The sequence below is a fragment of the Gallus gallus genome, chromosome Z, assembly GCF_016699485.2.
Source record: "Gallus gallus isolate bGalGal1 chromosome Z, bGalGal1.mat.broiler.GRCg7b, whole genome shotgun sequence".
NCBI classification, from domain to species: domain Eukaryota; kingdom Metazoa; phylum Chordata; class Aves; order Galliformes; family Phasianidae; genus Gallus; species Gallus gallus.
This window is the reverse complement of record NC_052572.1, coordinates 67,482,569-67,502,288: the sequence shown is the minus strand read 5'-3', so window position 1 is coordinate 67,502,288 and position 19,720 is coordinate 67,482,569. Positions and strand designations below refer to the sequence as shown.

Sequence of the window (19,720 nt, the reverse complement as noted above, 5' to 3'; positions counted from 1 at the left end):
TTGGTGTGTTGAAAGCCTGCCTGTGTTTTCCTGGTTGGCATCCAGTGTCTGTAGCACAGCACACCCTGCAAAGCTGTTCTGAAACCACTTTTCTGCTTGACCTAAGTGAGTCTGGTGTGTCCAAAAGGAAAGGTATCACACTGCACCTTCCTGGTGGGCACAGTGGATAGATGGACTGAGATCAGCCATGATGCCCACAGAGCACACTGCTGCCAAAAAGAAGGAGGTGTTGTGTTAGCACGTACCACAGTGACACAGGAACCCACCCGGAGCAGCGCTGGCTGGGTAGTGTTGGGAAATTCCCCATGGCAGCTCCTGCACTGAACCCTCTGGCTGATGATAAATCTTCAGTTCCCACCTCCACCAAGCATGTCAGCCTGGAGAATCTCAGGAGCACCATCTTTGCTTTGACATGATCCTTGTGCAAGGGCTTCCCCATGGTGTCTGTATTCAAAACATCCTTAAACTTGGAATAAGCATTGCCATTCACTCCTGGAAAAATTCAAGTCATTCTGATTTCATTTCTGCATTGAATTCAGAATTGTGTTCTGGGCTTTGTCCCTATCAGAGCTTTACAAAGTAGGGAAGGGAGGGGGAAGCATTTTAATTAGGGTAAGGCTCTTTGGCATTTACCCTCTTGAAGCTTGAGGAGCCTCTGAATTTCTGCTGAATAGAGCCCTAAGAAAAGGAGTAGATCTGCTGAAGGACGACATTTCAGTGCAAGAAGGATGCGTGCTTAGGACTTTACATTACATAATGGGACCAAAATGGATTAACGTGAGCCAGGCTTTATTTCTTGAGAATTGCTGCCTGCACCACTTTTTCTCTGTTACTGCTGCTTCAGTCACAGCACTCACAAAATGGTTTTCTTTGTTACTTGCTAGAGAAATAAATTACAGCATTGTTTCTGCTGATCAACAGATTGATTAGTCATGGGTCTCTAGCTAAAGAAAAGGTGTTCCTCATCATAAGTGTTAAATGCAAGCATACTTGCCCAGCAGAGAACAAATGATGAGAGTGGAGAAGCACCTTGCTCGTGTGATGTGCTGCTCATAACTACTCGTAGGTCTCTGAAAGGCAGCCATCTCATCAGGTCAGTGAAGAAATAGTGTGAGAAAGATACTCCTGAGAAAGAAAATTTAATTTCACTGCTTCCACTTGGATGGCTGTAGAATCATGGAATGGCTTGGGTTGGAAGGGACCTCAAAGATCACCCAGTTCCAAGTCCCTGCAGCAGATAGGGCTGCTGACTACTAGATCCTCACAGTGTGTGACCAGTCCTGTTGTCTTTTGTCTGCTCTTTCTCTCTCTAGGTGCTTTCATAATCTGCTGGACCCCAGGACTAGTCTTGCTTCTCCTCGATGTGTGTTGCCCACAGTGCAATGTCTTGGCCTACGAGAAGTTCTTCCTGCTCCTGGCAGAATTCAACTCCGCCATGAACCCCATCATCTACTCCTACCGGGACAAGGAGATGAGCGCTACCTTCAAGCAGATCCTCTGCTGCCAGCGCAGCGAGAGCACCAACGGCCCCACCGAAGGCTCCGACCGCTCGGCCTCCTCGCTCAACCACACCATTCTGGCTGGCGTCCACAGCAACGACCACTCGGTGGTGTAAAGGCCCCGCCGGCCGCCCCACCGATGGAGCTGCCCCAGGGAGGTAACCCACTCGCAAGATTTTCTCAAACACTAATGGACCACAAGCGCTTCTTTTCCAGGGAGCCCGGTGCGGCGCTGTGCCGGCATCGCCGTGCTGTGAGGCCTTTGCCTTCTGCTTGTGGAAGTGGAAAGCAGAGACAGAGAGCCCCTGGGGAGCCTCGCTGAGACTTCGTCGGCCCTTGCAGCGCCTTGGTGCCAGTCTGAATAAACTGATTAATTAAGCTTATACCTGCTTCACTGCATTTACATGTAGCCACTTAGTCTTTTTAAAAAGGGAGTAAAGGGGATAAAAGTATGCCTTTCATTTAATAGACATGTAATATTTATCACCATCAGCATGCTTTTGATGAACATTTTCTGTGCAGGGAGTAAAACCGTGCTGTAGTCTTCATATCCTTAGCCACACTGCCGTAACTACAGTAAAAGCAAAAGTATTTTTTCTAATACAGGCAACAGGAAGATGATGGGAACTGACTCTCCTTACCTTCGTTACTGGTGTTAGAAAGCATGCATGTTCTGTGTGTATGCGCGTTGTTCTAATTACGGGGGGAAAAAAGCTGTTGTAAAGTCTGCAGGAAAGTAGAAAAGCATAGACTGTATTCCAGTGTTTGTTTAGATTATGAAATAAACAATACTCTAGTCACAAGGTACTTAATGTTCTTCTTTGAAGTGTGGTATGAAATGTGTAACATGTGAGGGGTCCCAAGTTTTTCAGGGTCAAGTTCTTAAAGCAGGACACATCTCCAGGGCTACAGTCATGTTGGTAAGCCTGAAAAAAAAATGTGTTTTTTTTTGCTGTTTAAATGCTTTTCTGCTTTTGATGGAAGGGAATGAGATTTTTAACATGAAAAAAAGCATACTGTTTAAGATACTTGTAATTAGAAACAAAACAACTTCTGTGTCTTGCACTGAGAAATGTTTATGGGGTATCTTTTTTAGTTTATTTACCTTGCATTTCAAAAGCAGTGGGCTACTCGGAACCGAGGTACAATTATATTTTGTAAAGTCAAGACTAAATATTTAGTAGTCTGTTGCAAATGACTGAACTTTTCTATATATAGTAGCCACACTTGCACATTACTATGAAAAACTAAGCTAACAGATGCATTTTTTTTGTATGCAGCTGTTTCAAAGAGAAATGCCACTAACATGAATGTCACAAGAATCAAAGACATTCGTCCAAATTCCTTGACAGGAATAAACAGAAGCAAAGATGGGACTTTGCAGATAAAGAACTTGGGACCTTTCTCTGAGAAATTATGTTCTTCTAACAGTGTAAAATGTATCAACAGTGAATTCCTAGGACCATTTTCCTTATAGTAATATGCCTCTATCGCAAAAAAAAACCAAAAAAACAAAAAAACAAAAAAACAAAAAAAACCAAAAAAAAACAAAAAAGAAAAAAAAAGAAAAAAAAAAGAGAGAAAAAAAAGAAAGAAAGAGAAAAAAAATCTGAGAAAAATCTGAGGTGTATCAGTCAGTGTAATGTACTGGAATGTAACGTAAGGCACAATATTCTCCCATGTGGGCAGGGAAGAAATGGAGAGGAGAGGATCAGCCTATCACAAAGCATTTTTTAGCATCTCTGTTTAAAATCATGGGGGAAAAAAAATTGCTTCAAAAAAGCATGATGGAGGGAAGAACAAGTGAGCAAAATCTGACTCCACTGGATAAAGTGAGAGCTTTGCCACTGCTTTCAGTAAAACTGAAATTCACTTGTATTGTTGAGCCAAGTTTTTATGGACAGTGTTGAAGGAGATGTGAGGAGAGGGGATAGCAGAAGCACTGTCTGCCAGCTGACCGAGGTATCCTATGTGGCACTTCCTTTGGACAAAGCAGATATCTTTTTCTGACTGTAAAAGAGCGAGTGAATCTGAAGGTTGATTTGTGTCCAATTCACATAACTGTATTGAGAAAGAGGAGAACAGGCAGAATGAACTTCTTCATTTAAAAGCATCTGCTTGGTAAGCCACTCATAAATGTTTAGTGGTGCCTGCATGGTGGTCAGGCTAGTGCAGGTAAGCAGAAAAAAGGGGAGGGTAAGAGTGTCTCCACAGAGAGGGGGCATCTGAGAAACATATTTTTTTGTTATTTCAAGAGTGCTCCCTGGATCCAGAGATAGCACCCTTTCACGTCCCTTCCTTCCACACAAAAGAGTAGGAGCATCACGCACACATTGTTTTGGGGGGAGGTTTCTCTTTTCCCAGTGTCCTTCTAACTGCTGTTTGCATGTTCTTTTCAGAGTGAGTTTGGGAGGGTGATGTTGAGAAATAGCAGTTTCATTCACCCCGGATTTCTGTGCTGAAAGAGTGTGGTGGTTTTGGAGAAGCAGTAGCTGAATAATGTAACCAGGAGCATGATTGCTCATGACGTGCTGCTGGGTCCCGGGGGCCCACGTGAAGATGGATGCCCAGGAAGGCTTTTCTGTTCTCATTACAATTGCAACAGGTGGCAGGTGCTGCCCAGGTACGCCGGTCAGACCTTCTCCAATGAGACACTCCGTTATTCAAGAAGCTGGACCTGACCTTCCGGATTCTTAACGGCAGATAAAATTCACTCGTGGGAGAGATTAACCCGGGAGCACTTTTGGCAGCACGTGGCTTTTTCTTGTAGAAGGTGAAATGAGATGCTTTAGACCAAAAGCAACGAGATGCAGAAGTTTCTTCTAAGATTCCACTACAGGGACTAACTGAGTATGTGGCTGCTGTTTAAAGATTTAATTAGTACTTTGTTTTATTCACATGATCTCCCTATATCCTTGAGAAATCTGATCTGTGGATTGAGTGTTTCTTTGCAAGCTAATGAAATTAAAGCTGCTGTGAGCAAAGAAAATAAAATCAAGAGCTTGGAGTAGAAGGATTTTTGCTCTCTTCTTTAGAGTGGCTCCCATTCCACTTGGCTTCGTCTCGGTTTTTTCTTTTTTTAACTTTTTATTTTCCATTCAGGTTTTGCCATCTTCATTATGCAGATGTAGAGTTCACTTTCTGCTATGTGAGAACATGGTGCAAAGTACTTAGTGGAAAAAAAATTGCTCCACTTATTTTTCTTATCTTCAATCCCGCAAAGGGTTTTAGAAGACTTCTTAAAATACCAACAGTCCTCCCACAGTCATTAAAATTCTTCTGTTTCTGGCTGCCTCTGGTCCAAGTAAATCCTCTTGAAGTTCAAATGTAAAAGTGTTCTTTTCGGCAATTGTAGCAGTAGGAGTTGTGTGTTATGGCTGATGGAGTCACTTGCAGGTCAGAGAAAATATCTTTTTCCTATTTCGTTTATTGAGTAGCAGCACAAGTCCGGAAAGTAAAAGAAAAGATTGCCCTTGATTGAGGGATTATTAACTAAGATTTTAATTCCTTGTTGCTATCACATCTGTTCTTACAGTCCGGGTGACAGGCTGGTTTATGGAGCTGTTAGTCACAGTATTTACATGAAAAGTTGGGAACATTCTGTGGTTGCCACAGTGAATTTTTTGTTAACCCTTTTGTTGTTCCACCTTCTCTGGGGGAGGTTGGTAGCTTCAGGCTGGCTGCTGATTGGGATGCTGAGAGATGGGCGCATAACTGACACAAGGAGAAAAGGCAGACTATTAAAGAGCTCTTTCACCTGTCCATAATGCACCAGTAGTTGGGTTATTTAAATAGTTGCCCCAGGGTCAGCTCTTTAACTCTGTCCTCCCTATACGTGAATGCTGCTGTGGCATTACTTTAAAAAGCTGCCAGCAAGAGCTTGCCCTGGTTCAGCATGCATGCAGTAAATGCTCATGGTGCAAACTAAGTCTAGGTGATTTGTGTGCCAGAGACAGAAGAATATATTTTTATGACTGATGTCTTAGTTTTGCTTCCCCTCCCAAGTAACTTGTCAGTGTCATTTTAAGCTTCTCCCTGTCTATTATATATATCTCAGGTAACTCCAAGGAGTATATCTTCTGGTCTGTGTACATCCATGGGCCAGGCCACATCCAGCCCAGGTCACAGGAGCAGTCTGCCATGGAAAGGTCAAAGCAGCCCTGCTTAGGAAGCAAGTTATGCAGCTTCTTCTGACCTTCCCATTGTCTCAGAAGTATGCTAGCAGATACCAGGCTTAACTACTATAAACCAGCTGGAGTTTCTCTCTGCAATGCTGTCACCACCAGCCCTGTACATCCTCACTGCAGTAATTGCCTATGTACTAAAACCACGCTGTTTCTGAAATAAACATGTTCTTCCCCAGTGGAGTTAAAGAGGACACCATCAACTGGAAGGACTTTGATACAAACACTCCTGCTCTTTCACTTATGGTGAATCAGGTTGATGCTGAAGTCGAGTAGCAAGGCCATTTCTCCAGGGCATGGCCTCCACATTGTGTTGAGGCATGACCTTGTCCCATGGTATCTCTTGGTCCTTTAGGTCCCTGAGATGGGTTAGCGTTCACAGAGGTCAGCGTGAAATAACAGTTCATTTTTCCACATTCTGCAGACATCATACATCTCAAATATGGACTTCTTTTTTTGGTCTGTTACATGGCTTGCCTGCATAACAATTTGCATGTACTGTACTTAACATTACTAAATCAGAATGAAAGCTGACAGTAAAAAAGCCCTGGATCTGGAATCCTACACCAGCATTCTTCAGCAAAGTTTTACATACTATCTCCCCTAACATCCTCGTAGGTAATCTTAGGAGCGTGGAATGCATAGGTAGACAGTGAGGTGGATTGAGAACTGGCTGACTGTCAGGGCTCAAAGGGTTGTGATCAGCAGCACAAAGTATAGTGGGAGGCATGTAGCTAGCACTGTTTCTTCTGGGTACATACTGGGTCTGGTCTTGTTCTTCTTCAGCAGGGGGTTGGGCTGGATTAAATACGCGGGTCCCTTCCAAACCCTATGATTCTGTGGCTCTTGAGGCTTACTAACTCAGTAGGTACATATCAGTCTTTATTAACATAGTATTTGAAAGATAGTTGCCACTTGTGTTAGACATGACTAGTACTAAGGTGTGACCCTTGCTTTGTTCCAAATCTGCAGGTGAAAGAGGCAGTGGGTTCTTTCGCAGAGGAGTCATGAGACTCTGGAGAGCTTTGGTGCACTCTCACAGTTACTGTACAAGTCTCTCCATCTCTCTTTCTCACCAGTCCTTGCAGACAGCAGTCAGTCTGTGCAGTGCACCGATTAAACTGCGTGGAGTCTTTGCAAGTGCAGTTTCCTAGTATTTTGGAACCAAATTACCATTTGATTAGAAAGGCTACTTCCAAAAGACTATTTTGAGTTTAATTCTCAACGCTGTCCAGCCATGTCTCTTCAAGACAACATGCCTTTCTCTTTCTTCCCATTTTCACCTCTGAGAGGATTTTCCAAACAGTTATTTATCTGGCCCCTGTTTTCTAAGTCCACCAATGAGAGAGAAAAAAAAAAAAAACATTAAAGGATATCAAACTACGCTGCTGTCTCCTGTAGTAAAAGGAAGTTGAACACACTCATAAGCTGCCAGCATTTTAAGAAGAGCTTCCATGAAATGTTCCCTTTTGCCTGCGATAAACTTCTGATAGCCAGAAGTGTATGTCAGAGACTCAGGAATCTGCCCATTTGTTTTCCTGTTTAAACAAAACCATGTTTATAACTTGCAAGTACAGAGAGAGCCAGTGAGATTTGGCAAACAATTTTGCTGTTAAGTGCACTTACTGTAAATGTTTAGAAGTTGTATCTAGTACAATAAGTATTTAGCATGTGTAATATGGAGCATGCAAGAAATGTGCCTTCATTGGGAGAGCTGGTATTTTTGGGTGTGGAGGGGAATTCTTCAAGTAGTCTTTCTGCGCAGAGGTACGAGCTTGCCTGTCCCAGGCACAGGGACAATGAAGGGCAGGTTGTTCCACATAAATCACTTCACAATCATTTCTGCTTCTGGTCCCAACCTGCCCGCCCTTCTCTATTCCATGTCCACATTTGTACCTCTTAACCCCAGGCCTCTTCATGATGCTTAGAAAAGTCATCCCACAAAGAGACAACCCTGCTGCCTCTTGTCCCTGTTCCCTCTTATTTTCCTTTCTCCCTCTCTTCTCTCTTTTTCTTTCTCCTTTCACCCTTGCCTTCCTTTTCTTTTTTTTTCTTTTTTTTTCTGTGCATGGACATGTTTCTCCGAGAATACATCCACAGTTTTAATTTAACCATAGAAGGTCTCATAGTTTGAGTAAACCAGGACCAGAGATCTCAAATATTGAAATAAATATGCCCATGCGCAGATTTGCAAAGTCACATGAAGTGCAACTGAAAAAAAAAAAAAGCATTAACTGCAGTGCTAGTAGAGCATAACTGGTTTATAACTATTTTTGTGCTAATTCCCACTTCATTAACATTTTAAAGGAAAGAGGTCTTGGATAAAGGGCTGATTGACCCCTTGCCTTGCTAGAGAAGCTGATCACTTACATAATAAGCAAAACGAAGTGCCTGCTTCAGCAAAATAACAGCAAATAAAGTTGACATTCCTAAGTACTAATCAATAGGGGTATTATTAAGCATCTTACAAAAACATAAAAAGGGAAGAGTCTAGTATTTTCCTCTCCCAAAACATCCATGGTGATCCATGAGTAATGAATGCCCTGGTGATGGGCTTTAAATGGCATGGCATCCATAAAGTAAAGCAGCCCCATGGGCTTGACTGCTGGATGTAACGATCAGGAAGCCAAAATACAAAACTGCTAAATAAATCACACTTTGTGAAAATAGACTGCAACGCCTTCAGGATTTTTTTGTTTTAAGACCTGGATCACAATTCGTTGGCAAAATTAGATTGTTTGTATGGTGATCTGTTAACACTGAACACACAACATATGCAGCAACACAGGATGGGGCTACAGTGGGCAGCACGCCAAAGATGAACATAGAGAACCAGCCTCCTTGGGGTGACAATGCCCAGAGCCTGCAGAACGGCCTCTAGGTGGTAACCTACTCACCTGGTACCATCCCCAGCCTGGTACACAAAGACGTCTAGACCCATCAGGACTTTGAAACTATAATGCTGTTCTGCTGGGAGAAAAAAATGAGGTGTACATGTCCCCATAGTACTGGTGCAGAATAGTATCCCTTCCCACCAATGTGCTCCTTGGGCAGGAACTCCAGCCTTGGCTGTTGCGGGCTGTGCAGTGATCACTGATATTGCTTACCTAGGATGACAGAGCCATATGTGGTTGGGAACCTTGGACCTGAGAAATTCAAGTAAGGATGCCTCTTCCCCTGGAGCCATCTGCAGTGCCGGCCCTAGTTTTCAGGAGAGAAGCATAGGAAAGAGTTACCTTGATAGGGACAGCCTTTTTAGGGAAAACTCTACTATCTCATTGCTGTGGGTAGCATTCTTCTTCCAGGTCTAAAAGCATTTCTATTTTCTTTCCTAATGAGTATGTAAGGAAAAAATAGCTCATGGGAGTTACATGAGCTAAAGCAGGCTGACTCCAGTTCTGCTTCTTAGCGTTTGGGAAATGTTTGCTGGAAAGACCCCACCATTAGACTCCCTTAGGTGCCTACTAGGCTTTTGGCTTTGCTTTGGAAGCACTCTAGAAAAGTGCTCCAGCTTTGCTGCATTCACCCCAGCACCAAGCTGCTGCAGATGGGCTAGTTCCAGTAGGAGCTGCTGCCAATGGGACTCCTCCACCTTTACCTGAAGACTTCCTTGGCATAGCTCTGTGGCCTTTACATGCATGTGGATTTGGAAAAGCCTATTGCAGAATCACCAAGCCTGCCAGAGTTCAAGAAGCATTTGGACTATGCTCTCAGACATAATGTTTGAATTTTTGATGGTCCTATGTGGAGCCACGTGTTGGACCCAATGATCAGTTGCCCAGAGAAGCTGTGTATGCCCCATCCAAGGATGCATTCAAGGCCAGGTTGGATGGGACCCTGGGAAGCCTGATCTGGTGGGGGGCAACCAGCCGACAACTGGGGTTGGGACAGGGTGGGTTTTGAGGTCCCTTCTAACCTAAACTATTCAAGGTTCTGTGATTCTACGATTATTGTTTATCCTTTCCATCTGGGGATATTCAGTGATTCTATGACTTCCTCTTTCTAAATGCCCTTCTGAAGAGCTCTTCAAGCTCTTCATTAGTGTTAGTTTCCTCTGAGCCTTCTCCAGGTGCTTGCCACCACTGGTACAACTTCCTTGTAATTCCCTGGGGACAAATAGGGAAACAAACACAGCACAATGGAGAACGCAGAAGTGAAGATTTTCCAAGAGGGAAGGACAGCATGGGAGAGAACTCCTACCTTCACTGCAGGATTTTGTTTGTCATTGTTTTAAAGGCTTTCTGGCAAGTTCAGAAACGGTCTTCTGTTGGTCCTTTTTTAAATATGTTTAATTTCTTAGAATGAATAATGCTCTTTTCATGGCATTACTTTTTTCTTGTTTTTTTTTTTTTTTTTGTCTGATAGAAGACTTTGTTGTTTCAGGTGTATTTCATTTATAAAGAGCTAAAATAGCCAACTGAAACAAGGATAAGCCTTCCCATTTCCCACCCACACTCAAGGCAAATTTAAACTGTTTTTATATAAATGGTGTTTTACCACTAAAAGTTTGAAAGATGCTTCAAGGATTGACATTGGTTATATTTTTTTTCAGTTCTCTGTTTTTCCAAGTCTCACAATATCTGGATATTTTAATGCTTGTTCTGCCACAGATCTTGAAGTTTGTACATTCTTCTTGTCCTCAAGTGTCTCTTTGCAATCCTGCTTTTTCAAAATATGTAAACACTCCTTAGTTCAAGGGAGTTACTCAAAAATGTGCCTAGTTTGAGCTAGGCCAGCTGCTATTGCCTCCCAGACCCCTCTCTTCTGTGCTGACGGTGAGGGCTGAGCTTCAGCCACAACTGGATGCTAGTAAGTGACAATTATTTTGTTTAGAAATTATGTCAGAGAGGATGCCAGTAGCATACATATGTCATTGTCACTGATGCACTGTCCTGCAGGAACACTGGCTGCCACCATGGCACTGCTTAAGGAGGAACACCACGAAAACACTGTATTTCCTACACTGGAGCAGGTTAAAGGGTTTATTTCCAAAACATAATCACTGTATCCTTGCATGACCATGCCTTGGGATGAACTGTTGTTTAGTCTCCAGAACACATGTCTGTTCTCCTGAGGCTCTTCGCAGCAGTGTTGGTTAACACATGGTGGGATGAGGCCTGCTTGCCCTGGGGTGGAAAGAGAGACCTGTCATCAGGCTCAGGAGTGCTCCTGTACTGCTGTTTGGCCCATGTGGATCAAAGCACAAGCTGGCCACTCCTGGTTTCCCCAGGGAAGGAAGACCACAAGGGGAACTGGGGGCTTGATGGTCAGATCTCCCTTCCTTCAGATGGAGGCATGCATAGCATCTGTGTTGTGGTGGCTGTTATGGTCTAGGAACACGAGACATGTTTAATGACTTATTCTAAGTGCACAAATAAAACAGAATTGTAACACTGGCAGCACATTTGTTTAAATAAATTCCATGGAAACAGGCAAGGTTAGAGGACTTTCACTCAAGAGGATGGGGGTTTTGTTATTATTTTGTGTTTCCTCATGGAAAACAGAGAAGCCGGGCAGCATCACTTTTTTTTCCAGGCGGAGCACACCCCAAAGCTGAGCAAGTGCAAAAAACACAGGGGGCAAAAATAAAGGGATAAACTATGGTTTTTAGTCAACTTCCATAGATGGCAGCTTCCTTTACTAAACAAATTTTGTAAACCTGAGCTGCCCTAGGACTGTAGTCCTTGAAAACCACCCTCAACAGTTTCTGAACCCAGCCTGCAGACAGTGTAGCCAGAGAAAAATATGTGGCTGGAGAGTCCAGATCTTACCCTGAAGGGTAGAAGAGGCAGAATCTGGAGGAGATGGTGGAGGCGAGGGAGCACCAGCTTCAGCTTTATGGCACTTGATGCCATACAGCTTAGCTGAGAAGGGTATATCCAAGGATGTATATGGCTTCATTCAAATGATAGGGTCCTACTAGGGGGGTGGAAAACCCAGCAGTCTGATGTTCTCCTGCCACTGCAGTAGCTCCTGGCAAATGGACATTTCTGGCTTGCACTGGCTGACCAGGAGGCATCTGCCACAACAGCTACAACAAGCAAGATGAATGCAGCCCCCACTTTGCAGCAGGATTTAGGGATTTATTTCTCCCCAGCATCTGAGCAGCATGTTGGAAGCTTCCTGCAGTACAGGTATGGCTAAACTTGCCATTTTGCTAGCAAGCAAACAAAAGGTAGTTATGTGAGCGAGACATCTAAAAAGTCATCCATACAATATCAAGTTAAAAAGCCTATGTAGCACAGTTGTCTGTCAATTTCTGGGGCCCTGTCCCTTTACTTGCCAGGCTACCATTTCCCCAAGGAATTTACTTATCTGAAGAAGCATGACATTTAGGTAGAATGCTTTGACTGAGCATTAAAAGGACTTTTCTTTCAAGCATCTCACACCACTCATGAATGTGGTCACAGTCATTTTGCTGAGTATGATGCAAGAAACACAGCTCCCTTTGCATGAATTTGTCTGCACTAGTCCACTCGTGCTGATGCCAATTCAGGTTTTTCTGGTTCAGGAACCAAAAGAAACTGCTGGTAAAAGGCACCTTTGTTGCAGTGCTTTGTATCACTGTGTGAAGAATCAAGTACTGAAGGAAAAACATCACATCCAGCCCAGCATGAACCAGTGAAATTTTTTCTGATGTAGGCCAGAGACTCCTAAGTAGCTCAGATACTTTTGAAAATATTACTCTTCATCCAAACAAAGTAAAAGAACAGCCAATATTTGGAGTAAGTGGCTTTGCTAGTAATGTTACTTAAAGCAACCTCCCACAAGCTTCCACCTTCAGTGAGTAACTTCGTAACTGAAAAGTCTGGAGATGGCCCAAACCAAACAGTGTGTTTTTCATTAGGAGTGGAAAAAAATCACACTGTGCATGTAATTTACTATGAAGCCATGTTGTTTGTTATGAACTAACAGTGACATGCGTGTGATTTTAATAAAGAAAACCATGACTTCATTAGTTAACACTCAGTGGAAGTCAAGCCTATGGTGAAAAACAAAACAGATACAGTTATTCATCAGTTAAGCTACGTGAGCTTTTGCAATATGATCACCAGGCTGGGTGGGCTTCTGCCTCTTCTTTGCTCCCTAGCCAGTCACAGCCCATCCATGATTGAATTTGTCCCTGCAGCTGGCAGTGGAGAACTGTGCTGAGATGTGCTGTGGCTGTGGTCCCACTTTGTACCCTCTCCCATGGCTTGATGCCTACACAAGAGGCCACTGTGCCAATACCATGCAATGGTTTGGTTACCGCACCAACCTGTGCCTTCACTTCTGGTCCTGTGTCCACCCCAGAGCTCCAAGACACAGGTTAACAAATGCAAACATTAACAAAAAGAGAGGAAATATAGTTGGTTGAGTGAAATACTGGGCCAACACTCAGAAGGTACAAATAATCTTCCTGGTTCTGCCACAGGCTGTACATGACTGCAGGCAACTTACGCAGTATCTGTGTTTTTCACTTCAATAAGGGGCAGTAATTTTCTTCTCTCTGTTCCATTTCCATCACAAATTCAACAAAATGGGGAATTCCTCATAGTAATTTGCTTAAGCAGAAGAATGATAAATGAGCATCTCCACAAGAGAGCATTTCCACCAAGAAAAGAGGCCATTTCTGCAGCACTCGAAAGTCCCTCAATCAAGCAGCTGTTGCTCAGTTGAGTGTCAACTCAGGCCTGATCTGGTAGGTAATGTACGTACCTCATTCTCTGGAGAAGAGTTTGGACAAGAAAGCAGAAAGAGGGAATTATATCAGAATGCAGTTAGAGACCAAAAGCTAGTAATCAAGGAAGAAGGTAAACTGTATGTTCAGTGTTCATAAACCAACAGGAGAAACATAGGGAAAGGTGAATATAAAGTAAAGTTGGAAAACTTGTGGTCAAACCTTGCTAGACCACAGCCCCAAAACGAATGAGACTGCAAGGCATGATTTGCTGCAGGACTGGAGATGAGGAAGGCACCACGAGACCTGTAGGATTCTGAAATTGTGCTCAATAGGAAATGATTCTCTTTCCTGAGTTAGCAAGTTTACCATTCACATGAGACCAGATCTACACAGCTTCTGAGGGAGGTTATGGAAAATAAGTGGGGCCTTGTGAACCCAAGGAGTGCTCTTGAAGGTGAGCCTGCGGTACTTAGGAGGAGAGTGGAGGGTACAGACTTTGCCTGGAAAACAAGAATCAGAGCCACGCAGTTCCAAAATATGGCTAGAGCACAGAGGGACATTTGTTAGAGCAGTCTGACTTGACAACAAGAGATGCATTATGAAGGATTTTGGCTTGTACCTGCAGCATCAAACTCACTAGTGGGTGAGATGTCTGTTGGACGAGAGTGTGAATTCACAACACCCCATGAGAAAACATAACCTAGCTATTCACTGGACACGTTTCCTGGCTTTCCCTCCTGGGCCTGTTGTCCCTTCATGCCTGCTAATCTTCCAGGGGCAACTAAGTGATTTCTTTCATAAATATTGAGATGAAAAGCTTGACCTACAATGAAGTAGGGATCCAGTGACCATGTTGACACGAACTTCTGTGGGCCAACTGCCAACTCACAGGTATTGGTTTCCATTGGACTTTATGCAGGATGGAGACCAAGCCATCCGGCTGCTGGCCCCTCTGTTTCCTGTTGTCATGAGTTTAGTTGGGCTTATTTCTTTCCTCCCCTTTATCATACCTGGAAATGTGTTCTTATTTTCCCTCACAGAAGCCAAGGCCATGGCCACAGCCACGTTTCGCTGAAATAATCAGCACAATGTTTAACTAATTGAAACAACCAAGTACATCAACCATGAAGGAAAGTAATACAGTGGTTCAAAACTGGAATCACTGCAGTGTACTCACGTCTCTGTATACAGACAGAGGAAAAGGCAGTATGGATTTTTTCCCTGCAAGCATATGCAAAACTAAACAGGAATGTGATGTCAAGGGTGACAAAGGTGGTGCTGTCAGTAGGGATTTGCCTCTAGAATAATTCAGGTTACAGAGCTGATGGTCTTAGAGCATACGCAAGCCTTCTAATTTAAGTAATTTTGAACAATCTTTGAGTTCAGGGATCTGCTGCTTTATCTCAGACTCCTGAAGGGGGTGGAAAGAAAGTCCTGCTGACTTCACTGAGATTTGTATGCAAACATTCCTCCCAGGGAGGAAAATGAGTGTCTCCACATGGCATCAGGGACTGAAACCTGCACGGGGTCCAACAGCAGGCCTCAGGATGGATGCTCAGGATGTCCAGTGGTGCACACCAGTGGTTAAACCGGAATGCACAGAGCAAACCATTTTGGTCCATTTGATAAAATTATTTGTTCATTAGAACAAACACTGTTCTTCAGACAGATCAGTGTTCTTTGGAGGAAAAGAGCATTCCCATGCCATGAAGCCTCCACTAGGTTTGTTGAAGCGTTCCATGCAGCACTCAACAGAAGTGAGGATTGTTTCTACAGTAAGGTCATTAACTTTTTTTTTTTTATTTTTCAGAGACCTGACGGTGGAATATTCTGTACAAATCAGTTGTTGGAGGCAATAGACTTTAAAACTATACTAAAATAGATCATTCAAGCTGCTCCCAGAAACACACAAGATAAAATTCAGAAAGTTAGTGTCATCCTTATAATCACAATTTTGTCTTATTTCTCTGCAAATATGTCGTGGTTTAACCCATCAGGTAGCTCAGTACCACACAGCCTTTTGCTCACTCCCCAGTCCCAGTGGGATAGTGGAGAGAATCAGAAAAAAAAAGGTAGAACTCAAATGTTGAGAAAAAAACGACTTTCTAAAACAGAAAAGGAAGATATAAATAATAGTAATAATTACTACATATGTATAATATACATACATATATCTATATATACGCACACATATATATGTTTATAAAACAAGTGATACACAACACAATTGCCATTCCCTCCCTGCTTCTTCTGTACTCCTTCAGCCCCGTTGATGGCAGAACAGTACAAGCCAAAATGTCCTCAACAGCGACCAAAGCATTGCTGTGCTATCAATGTCATTCTACTCCCAAAGCCATGGCATCATTCCAGACACTAGGAGGAAAATCAACTCTTAGCCAACTGATACCAGCACAAACAGCCGAATGATAATATCAAAACCAGAAAAGCATCTTCAGATTTATGTTTATAAAGCAAAGTGGACACTACCCCTACCCCTTTCAACTGGAAGCTAAGCTGGCCTTTGGGGATACACAACCCCTGAAAACACATAAACTTAAAAACAAAGGCTGAAGTCTGGATTAACATCAGGGACAAAGTTGCCCTGTGATGAGGATTCGTACTGGGTCTCTGAGATGCTTCCATGACAGGCAGTGACTTGGGCAGGAAGGCTGCAGTTGTGACTGTAGGACACTGATAGCACTTGGGTGAGCACTGGTTTTGAACATCAGACATTTCCAAATGTCCTTCTCATTACCCTCAAAACACTACTGCTTTTTCTTTTTTTTTTTTTTTTTTTCTAATGTAATTCTCTTAGCTTGAAATAATACTGACATAATGGCTTAGACCTCCAAGGAAAAGCTTTCCACAGTATATTGAACATCTTGTGTAGAATTATTGCTGATTATGAGGACATTTTAAAACTTCTTTACCACCAATGAGAATACCAAACTACCTGTGAAAATATGTTTCAGAGAAGCATTTCCATCCTCATCATCTCCTACAAACAAATGGTGGGCTGCTCATGTCATTCCCTGGAGGTTTTCAAGATGTGTGTAGATGTGGCACTTAGGGAGATTGTTAGTGGGCATGGTGGTGATGGATTGACGGTTAGACTAGATGATCTTAATCATCTTTTCCAACCTTAATAATTCAATGATTCTACAATATGTTTCTGATACTTCAGAATCGGAAATAACAAATCCTTTTAATTATGGAAAAAAAATGGAGCTCTGAATTCAGGTGCTGATCCACACCCAGTTGGGAAAATGCATGTTTCTAGGCACATTCTCATCCCTGGAGATTGCATGGAGAAACAGCATCCTGTTCATATTGTCAAGGGTAGTTTTCAAAGTAAGCAAAAGTAAAATTAATAATCATTTAGTTTGATATTGGCTGATTTTACCTGCTTCCTAGTTGGGTATCCAACTACTTTAAGCTGCTGGGAAATGTGATTTTCTTTGGGATATTCCTTTTTCAACAATTAGTTTGGCATCCAAAAGAAAAGTGAAGAGGACAACAGCAAAAAACAGCGTTTTGGCCTTCTTGTCCCTTCTTCACCTATTGAGAAAAAGCCTCCAAGTTGGCTCAGCAGAAGGTTGTCCTTGAGAGGTGTCAGCAAAGTTTGTAGATCTGCTGAGGGGGAGACTCACTGCGTCATGCAAAAATCCTCACTGTGCCATGAGGTTTGTGACAAGCAGAGAACTGTGGAGAGAGTGGAAAGCTGAAGGAATGGATATGAGCTTTCTGGAAAGCTTACTGGAGGATGTGTTTGGCCTTTGCTTTAAAGGTCAAAAGAGACTTTCTGAAAGAGCAGGGGAATGCTCACAATTCCAGGCACGAAGATGGGGCCTCCTGTAGCAAATACCTAGAATTTTTTACGTCCAAGGTTCATCCCAGTGTATCAGCAGATCCTAGAAAGGTCCTCTTTCCTTCCTACAGCTACAACAAGAGTGTTTAGGAGACATAGCTGCTCTGTGTCTGCTCACCACAGCAGCCTCTGACATGAGAAACAGCAAACTCTGACAGGGTGAACAGAAATAAAGTGTCTGACTGAGGCCAGGCTGCTAGAGGTCTTTCCAAAAATGATCCATCATTCATTAGCACAGACACGTCAGGAGTGCTGACTGCATTTCCTATCATTTTGTGAATGAACACCAGCAGCTGATGAGGGAAGACTAGAAGTGAGCTGAGTGATGACTCTTGGAAAGGAACGGCATGATGACACTCAACATACTGAGAGGTGTTAACACCAGGAAGGGAAAAAATTTTGGAAAAAGGAAGTGTGGAGGCTGTGGAGAGGAAATGGAAAATGAAAACACAGCCTTAATGGACAGAGAGCTCTCTGTCCATCTGATCCAGAGAGTAATGTCAGCACAAAGAGGTTTGAGTCCTATTGCCTTTGAGCCTCCAGCCCACTGCATGCACTCTCTGCAACCAGGCACAGTTTCTTCCTACACACTTGCTTAAAACGGATTTCTTCTTGATTCCGGAGGAGTTTTCTTCCATTGTTCTTGGCATTACCCTGCCTCCCAGAAAGAGAAGAGTTAGCCCAGTGCTGGATAGTTTTCAAACTCTCATCCTCCATGCTCTGATTAGCGATAGCAGATGACATGTTATGGCTCTGTAGGCTTCAGTGGTAGTAAAAAGAGGTAGATACCAGACATGTAAAACCAAACATCTGCAAAAATCCTTTTCCTGTTGGTTTGCTAAAAAGCAGTGTCCCCTCAGGATCTTCCAGCAGAAGGTGCAAAGATAGGTACAAGCAGCTCAGTAGGAGAAGACTTATCAGTATCCAAGATGAAAAATGTCATTCCCCTTCTGGCTTTATGCACACAAAAAAAGAAGACAAGAGAGGAAGAAGAAGAAGAGGAAGAAGAAGAAAACAATGCTGATAATGCCTCTAGTTTAACCTTCCATGAATAGCTGTTTTTATTTTCATACAGGTCTCTTTCATAGTAATTTGTGCAATTATGTTCAGAATGCCACTTCTAAGAGTCTAGAGACTAATGGGACTCCTGGACGCTGGAGGGAAGAAAGAGAGTCCAGGAAATGGAGAGTTTCCCTCTGGTTGAGGAGGGTGTGGTCTGAGAGCATCTGGGTGAGATCGATGTGCACAAATCCATGTGCCCTGATGGGATGCATCCATCTGTGCTGAGGGAGCTGGCAGAGGTGATTGCCGAACTGCTCTCTATCATCTTTGACAGGTCTTGAAGAACAGAAGTGCCTGAAGACTGGAGGACAGCCAGTGTCACTCCGGTCTTCAAAAAGGGCAAGAAGGAGGATCCAAGAAACTACAGGCCAGTCAGTCTCACCTCTGGAAAGGACAGGAGTCCCAGAGGGGAGTCTTTAAAGTGAAGACCAATGCAAAGAAGGCATTCAGCATCTCTGCCTTCTCTGCATCCCAGGATACCCCCCCTCAATCAGCAAGGGACCCACATGATCCCTAGTCTTCACCCCTGGAAAGGACAATGGCATCCTGGCTTGTATCAGGAATGGTGTGGTGAGCAGAAGTAAGGAAGTCATCCTGCCCCTGTAGTCAGCATTGGTGAGGCCCCACCTCAGTACTGTGTTCAGTTTTGGGCACCTCGGTACAGAAAGGACATGGAGGTGCTGGAGCAGGTCCAAAGAAGGGCAACAAGACTTGTGAAAGGCTTAGAGAATATACCTATGAGAAGAGACTGAAGGAACTGGGGCTGTTCAGGCTGGGGAAAAGGAGGCTGAGGGGAGACGTTATTGCTCTCTTCCAATATCTGAAAGGTGCTTACAGCAAGAGCAGGGTCGGTCTCTTCTCACTGGTGACAGGTGACAGGATGAGGGGAAATGGCCTCAAGTTGTGCCAGGGTAAGTTTAGGTTGGATATCAGGAAAAACTTCTTTACAGAAAGGGTTGTTAAGCACTGGAATAGGCTCCCCAGGGAGGTGGTTGAGTCACCATCCGTGAATGTGTTCAAAAACCATTTGGATGTGTTGCTCAGGGACATGATTTAGCAGAGGGTTGTTAGAGTAATACGGTTAGGTTGAGGTTGGACTTGATCTTGAAGGTGTTTTCCAACCTGAGCAATTCTATGATTCCATGATTCTATGATTCTGTGATTCTATGAAAGATGATTGAAAGGCTTGTTCTAGATACCACCTCCAAGCAATTGGAAGAGAAGAAGGTTATTAGAAGTAGTCAGCATGGATTCACCAAGAAGAAATTGTGCTCGAGCCTTCTATGATGGCATCACCAGCTGGGTAGATGGGAGGAGAGCAGTGGATGTAATTTACCTAAACTTCAGCGAGGCTTTTGCTACTGTCTTCCATGACATTCTGATAACGAAGCTGAGAAAGTATGGGATAGATGAGTGGACATTGAGGTGGGTTGAGAACTGGTTG

General features: G+C 43.3%; 1 protein-coding gene across 3 annotated transcripts in view; it reads left to right on the top strand.

The window, feature by feature from the left end:
• Positions 1-4,515, top strand: part of LPAR1 (lysophosphatidic acid receptor 1) — a 68,117-nt gene extending 63,602 nt beyond the window's left edge. For all 3 annotated transcript variants that reach the window (NR_174095.1, NM_001398430.1, NM_001115082.2), the window contains one exon: positions 1,314-4,515. Coding sequence is in view for 2 of the 3 variants with exons in the window: in NM_001398430.1 (NP_001385359.1) it covers positions 1,314-1,615 (302 nt within the window). In the remaining variant the exon portion in view is untranslated. The remainder of the gene's footprint in view (positions 1-1,313) is intronic.
• The last annotated feature ends 15,205 nt before the right edge of the window (positions 4,516-19,720 follow it).